Consider the following 7,500-nt stretch of genomic DNA (forward strand, 5'->3'; position numbering starts at 1 on the left):
AGGAGAGAGAAAGAGAGAAAGAGAGAGAGAGAGAGGGAGGAGAGAGAGTGTCACAGAGAGAGAAAGGGAGGGTGAATGAGAGAGAGAGTAAATGAGACAGGAATGAAGAGGGGGGGAGAGGGAAAGAGACATGGAGAGGGAAAGAGGGGGGGGGCAGAGCGAGACAGAGAAAATGATTAGAGACCATTTCATTGGGGGCACATAAATGTATTCATATTTTGGGGAGCTCATAATTGAAGAGAAAAGAAAGAGGAGGGGAGTAGAGAAAGAGAGACGGAAGAATAATAAGAGAGAGAGAGAGAAAAGCGGGTAAGGGAGGGGGGGAAGATTTGAAAGAGAGAGAAAGAGAAAATAAGAAAAAAAAAAAGAGAAAGAGAGAGAGTGAGAGAGAGAGCGAAAGTTTTTGTAGGAGGGATGAAAGAGGGAGAAAGAGATCATTTGAAGAAGAAAAAATAAGAAAGAAAGAGAGAGAGAGGAGAGAGAGGAAGCTATAATTCTTCTCTCCGGGCATTATAGACTGTAATCGGATTTACTGATTACAAAATTTTAAAACAACATTCTGCCTTTTGTTTACTCTAGACTTGGGGTGGGGGGTGGGGGTGGGGGGGGGGGGGCGTTGCAGTCACTTGATAGCTTTCAGTTTTTTGTTGTTGTTTTTTTTTGTTTTTGCTGTGGTTGTTTTTTTTAGATAATTAAATGAATCCGATAAGGTGTCTAAGTTTGGGATAAAAGATTTGCCAAAGGATAATAAACACAGTCATCAAATGTATTTAGAATTTTGAATTGAATATTACTGGTGGTGATCATGATATATATACACGTAGTTTTTCATTCTTTTGGCCTTTTTTACGTGAAGAATTAATTAATCTGAACTTGTAAAAGAAGTTCCATAAACGCACATCTTCCCTTTTTTTTTGTATTCATCCAAGTAAACGAAATAAAAAATCAAGCTATTTAATTAAAACCCCTATCAATTCCGCCCCTCCGATCCGCGGAACTTTAAACACACTTATTAAATACACTTAAATACCTTCTAGTCCAGTCATTCAAGCTGACTTCAAGAACTTTATTCGAACTTCTTTTTCCTGTGGCAGAAGTTCCCGAGTAGCCGTCGGGTCTCCATTCCCGGGAGAGGAATAAGAATCACTCTCACCGTCGAGGGAGAAGGTTCTGGATCTATCGAAAACAAATATATCGCATCGTAAAGGCTGATATTTATTCTTCTTTGTTATCATTATTTTTTTTATTATTATTATTTCCCTTTTTGTTTCGTTCATATTCCTGTTTGTTCTCTGATAAGGACGTGTTTAAAAACCGGGATTCTGCAATCTGCAACGGGCGGATAATCCGATCTGCAACGTGAAAGGGAGAGCTGTGTTTTAATCCCTGTTGAACTCAGAATGTAGATATAAACGGAGGTTGATGGTGGTTCTAACTATTGTCTGGAGTAGATTAGCTCCATGTAATAAAGTTTCCCTGACGTAAGGTAACTTTCTCCTCCTCAATGAATAGGACACAATGAATAGGACACTCTAAAGCAGTCCCGTCTGTTACGATAACCCCCCGCTAGGCTTAAGATATAATCATTAGTTCATCTATAAGTCGCTTTCAGTTCGGTTAGTTCTGGTTAACTTGATTGATTGACGTGACAGTGAATCGTTCTAGGACTATCGGCCGTATCCTTAGTCTTTCGTAAGTGCGAAGGACAAGGACGATCCGTAATACTTTGAATTTCTGTACAGTTTGCCTTACCAACTATCCCAAAGACGAAGGACGAGGTAATCGTTCCAATAATATTTCGTAAAAGGCGGATGAACGATGCGAAAACAAATGCGACTCGGGATGCGCAACGATGAAGACGACGGCGAAGACCACGGAGCGAAGATGACTGAGGACACGGCTGTCATGTCAAATCTGATATGGCAAATCCAATTAATGATAGAATGGAATGTTCCAACTCTGGTCTGCCTGGATATGTCTGTGCTTTCTGTGCTAGATTAATCTGATTCTAATTTTGATTTAATGAAGTTAGACGGAGGTAAGCTATTAAGATTTATGAGTGCATGTGTTACTATATTCAAATATAATATCAACACAAATATAATCATATTGATAGACATAAATAGAAGAAAATAACTATGCCCATATATGTTCAGTCATCTTATTTATCTAACCATTTATTCATCTCTTAATCAATATACATATAAACAGAAAAGAAAGAATATTAACCAACGACCCACCAATATAACACATCTCTCTATATGAACCCATTATCATTCAGGCCAAATTTCGAATGGTTTATGGAAACGCGGCTGTTTGTTTAAAGCGAAATAAAATCTGTAAGGAATGCTAAAACAGCTGTCTGCTCTGACTTCTTGCCGGTGACACAGAAAACGGAATCGTGCAAGATCTTTTATGTCTTCCCGGAAGATATATAAGTTCGCGACATTCTTCAAAGGCATCTGTTTTACTTGATATCTTTTCTTACTTGCGTGTTATTATCTTTCATATTTCTTGTTCTCTTTTCGCCTGGCCTGTCCGCCTCTCCATTCTCTCTCCTTCCCTTCTTCCTATTTCTTTATTTATCTATTTCATTCTCTCTCTCTCTCTCTCTCTCTCTCTCTCTCTCTCTCTCTCTCTCTCTTTCTCTCTTTCTGTTTCTCTCTCTCTTTCTCTTCTCTCTCTCTCTCTCTCTCTCTCTCTCTCTCTCTCTCTCTCTCTCTCTCTCTCTCTCTCTCTCTCTCTCTCTCTCTCTCCCTCTCTCTCTCTTTCGATATATATATATATATATATATATATATATATATATATATATATATATATATATATATATATATATATATATGTAACACCTATTTTTGTATGTTTTCTATGAATTATAAACTGCATTTTTTCTTCATATAAAGTGCATCATTTATAGTCTGAAGTGCTTCGCCCGATCAAAAGTGTGACAATCATTATTAAATTCATTATGATAACGACAGAAATGATGATAAAGATTGTAATAAAGGTAATAATGATTATAAGAACAACAATAAGAATTGTGATAAGAGTAATGATAATAATATAATAATACTAATATATTGATGATAATAACAGTAATAGTAGTAATAGCAACATCATCACCCTTCATTGCCATGATTGGAGTAATAATAGCAATAATGCCATTAACGATAATTACAATAATATTTGTCATGCTAAGAATGAAAGTCACTCGACCCTGAAAACAACAACAACATCAACAAGCAAAATACATCACGCTATTCCCACCATCAACCCCCCCCCCCCCCCCAAAAAAAAAAAAGAGAGAAAAAAAGAGAAAAAAATCCGCTTAAACAGTTCTAACACCAAGTTGCAAATGATATTCATCTCGCCGAGCCCCTCACGATCTTCAACCTCGTCATCAGAGGCACCGACATCCGCCAGTGACGTCACCAATGGCACGCAGGTCGACAGGTGGTGGTCAGCTGTTGGTGACAAGGGCCAGCTGGACTGTCGAGTGCACGCCTCTCCTTCGCCTTCGTTTAAGTGGACTGTTGATGGCGATCGAGTGATTTACACTGATCGGAAATACTCCATAAGTTCGCCTAAGGTATTTGCGATTTTGTTGCGATTTTTTTGTGGCATTAATAGTGCTTATTTTATAGTTTTTTTTGGTATTGATAGTGCAAATAATAGTGCATATTTTATAGTTTTTTTTGGTATTGATAGTGCAAATAATAGTGCCTATTTCATAGATTTTTTGGTATTGATAGTGCAATGTAATAGTGCATATTTTATAGTTGTTTTTTTGGTATTGATAGTGCAAATAATAGTGCATATTTTATAGATTTTTTGGTATTGATAGTGCAAATAATAGTGCATATTTTATAGTTTTTTTGGTATTAATAGTGCAAATAATAGTGTATATTTTATAGATTTTTTGGTATTGATAGTGCAAATAATAGTGCATATTTTATAGTTTTTTTGGTATTAATAGTGCAAATAATAGTGCATATTTTATCGTTTTTTTGGTATTGATAGTGCAAATAATAGTGCATATTTTATAGTTTTTTTGGTATTGATAGTGCAAATAATAGTGCATATTCTATAGCTTTTTTGACATTGATAGTGCAATATAATAGTGCATATTTTATAGTTCTCTTGGTATTGATAGTGCAATATGTGCGTACTTATAAGTAGGTCTTCTTTTATCGGAGCATGGATACTGTAGGAAAAGCGAACTTATTGCAAGGTGGGTTTTCGTGGAATGAATATTGTGATACTGTGCATACTTACGGTTAGGAGGGTCTAGTGTCCTTAAGCGTACGTCAGCCGTGCTCGTATTAGCAGCGAAATGGTTGTTCTGTAATTATACGGACGTGCGGCGCAGCGTCACGTACGTTTAATAGTATCCAGATGTCCAATTGAGATTCAGAGCGCGTAGCTGTGTTAATTTCTAAGCGGGACAGAGAGCCACGTTTCAGATTATAGTCACAAAGTTATCGGGATCAAATTACGTTAAATATTATTATTCTTGTCTCTTTTTTTCTTTTTTTTTTAGTTATATTTGGATTTGTCTTATGATGCTAATTATCATTTTTCCTTTTTTTTTATTTTTTTTTACCTGATAATCCCCCCTGCTTTTCCCTAACTTCCTCACTCCCCTCCTCCCCTATCTTCCTTCTTTCCCCTACCTTCCCTCCTTCCGTCCATCTTCCTCCCCCTACCTTCCCTCCTTCCCCCCACCTTCCCTCCCACCTTCCCTCCTTCCCTCCTTCCCCCTACCTTCCCTCCTTCCCTCCCACCTTTCCTCCTTCCCCCTCACCTTCCCTCCTTCCCTCCCTTACCTTCCCTCCACCCCTCCCCGTCCCTCTACCTTCCCTCTTCCCTCCTTTCCCCCCACCTTCCTTCCCTCCTCCTCCTCCCCCCTCCCTCTACCTTCCCCCCACACTCTCTCCTCCTCCTCCCCCTCCCTCTACCTTCCCCCCCCACACCTTCTCTCCTCCTCCTCCCCCTCCCCACTCCCCCCTCCCTCACCTTCCCTCCTCCCCCAGCTGACCGACGGAGTAGCAGAGTGGTCCTCGGTGCTTCGAATTCGTGACGTCACGGAGAAGGACTATACCAACTACACTTGCATCAGTCGCAACTCCTACGGTTCCTTCGTGGTGCACTTCTCCCTCCTCCCCCCCTCCCCCCCTGCAACGCCCGAGGACTTTGCGGTGAGTTTGTGTTGCGTTGTTGTTGTTGTTGTTGTTGTTGTAAGAGTTGTATTGTTGTTTTGTTTTGTTTTGTTATTGTTGTAGTCATTGTCACTTGTGCTATTATTATCCCTTTCTTTATTTCTTCTTTGGTCATCATTATTATCATTATCATTTTTATCTGGTCATTTTCATTATCATTATCGTAATTATAATTTTCTTTATCATTATGATAGATTTGACTTTCATTATCATCAATACCTTTTTCACTATCATTATCATCATTAACATTTTTATTATCATTATCATTATTAACATTTTTATTATCATTATCATTATTATCATTTTAATTATCACTATCTTTATTATTATTTTCATTATCATTATCATTTTTTTCATTATTATCATTTTCATTATCATTATCTTTATCATAGTTTTCATTATTATTATCATTATCATCCTTTTTCATTATCATTATTGTCTTCATTATCATTATCATCGTATTATTACTATTATCATATTAGGTGTAGTAAGAAGACTATCAATTCATTTATCGGCTCATTATCAGTTTTGTCAAAAATTTATTCGAATTATGGGTGGATTAGCCATGACCCACGAACCAGTTCATCGCAGCTGAACAGATATTTTTGAAAGAATTTTGGTAACGAGTGGCAGACAGGTAGTGCCACTGCCATTTTAACTTAATAATAATGGAAAATAAAGTTCCATGTTTATTGATGGCTGTCGATGGTCTAAAAACACTTCGTTAGAATTATTTTTGATTTTTGATAATCTTAAGAAAATCGAATATAGATATAAAAACTTTCTCCATATTACCATACTTGGCATTGTGAATAGTGTTTTGATTGGCTAGGTTTTCTTTAGCCACGCCCCCTTTTTACTGCGAATGCTACAACTATTCTTTGAATCACAGAATTAGATGATAAATTGATAATCTATTTTGTATGTAATAAAACGCCTGCATTTCTTCAAGTGGATCCTTTAAAAAAAAATGAATATGTGGGGAAGCAAATAAATTCAAGAAGTTTCTAAAATTGTTCCGGATTTTAAAGGCAGCCTCACAAACGTTGGCCGCTAGTCATAAAGATTCTAATAAGCAAAAGAATGCTTGAAAACCAGGCAAATTTCCCCAGGATATAAAAGAAAACTTTACATTTCTTTTCCTACACTAATTAAAGGTTTTTACAAGCTTTCTTAAGAACCAAAAACTTAATATACTTATTATTTCATTCAGCATCCAGTAAATATTTCATGATGTGTATATGCTGCATATTTCATAAATCTCCATGTATATATTGTGTATTTTATGTTATTTCATCATATATATCATTATATCACAATATGTGACATTGTGCATTTCGTAATATATTCTGGAATGTTTTGCAATATAGGCTGTATAGTTAAATAACAAAATAATATATTTATTTTCCAATTGTCGTCTCTACAAAGTTCTTTGTTAATTGCTGGTGTACGATTTGCATACTTAATGATAAAAGATAATAGAAACAAGATAGTAACACATAAACGTCAATTACTTGAACATCAACATCTCCGTAGAAAGGAGGCGGGGCTTAGTGTGTTTCAGTTGCCAATTAGTTTTTATTCATCGAGTTGACATGATCCTATCTATTTCTAGCTATCTTGATTGGGGGTAATTTTTTTTTTTTTTTTTTTTAATAATGGATACTTTGAGATTAATGAAGATTGGATAAGAAAGAATTAAGGGATCGAATACACAATGGAATTTTAGCAAATATCATTATTTTCAAAATCGTTATCACTGTTATTGTCACTATCATCAGATTATTGTTATTATCATTTAATCATTATCATCACTTTTATCAAATTATCGATACTGTCATCATTGTCATTACTGTCACTAATATCATCACTGTTACTATTATTATTATTACTATCATCACTATCAATATCATCGTTATTGATAATCATTATCATCATTTTGTGTATCCTCAATATCATAATCATCACCATCATTATCATAATTACTGCAATACCATTACCACTTCCCCTACCAGCTACCACTGGCGTCATTATATCTTTTTAAGGCGGTGACACGGCGTCTTGTATTCGTCCCTTGCAGTCCTGGGGTCAAAGGTCACATCAATTCTAACCTCTATATTCATTTAAAAAAAAAAAAAAGTGTATCTACTAGAAAATTCTTGGTATTTCCATCAAGATAGGATGCTGTTGATGCTCGACTTTGATCTTGATATCCAGGCTTATCACTTCCACGATTCCTTAAAAAAGAAAAAAAAATGTATGTTTGTTTGTTTCCTGA

The 7,500-nt window shown here is 36.1% G+C and overlaps 1 protein-coding gene across 1 annotated transcript in view; it reads left to right on the forward strand.

Annotated features, from left to right (window-relative positions):
• The window catches only part of LOC122254589 (nephrin), a 143,509-nt gene that overhangs the window by 125,776 nt on the left and 10,233 nt on the right, over positions 1 to 7,500 (forward strand). Inside the window, exons 18-19 of the mRNA XM_086551346.1 lie at positions 3,408 to 3,592; positions 5,037 to 5,201. Of these exons, the coding sequence (XP_086407472.1) occupies positions 3,408 to 3,592; positions 5,037 to 5,201 (350 nt within the window). The remainder of the gene's footprint in view (positions 1 to 3,407; positions 3,593 to 5,036; positions 5,202 to 7,500) is intronic.

The sequence above is a fragment of the Penaeus japonicus genome, unplaced genomic scaffold, assembly GCF_977035675.1.
Source record: "Penaeus japonicus unplaced genomic scaffold, GWHDUDI00000001_assembly GWHDUDI00000025, whole genome shotgun sequence".
In the NCBI taxonomy this organism is placed as follows: Eukaryota; Metazoa; Arthropoda; class Malacostraca; order Decapoda; family Penaeidae; genus Penaeus; species Penaeus japonicus.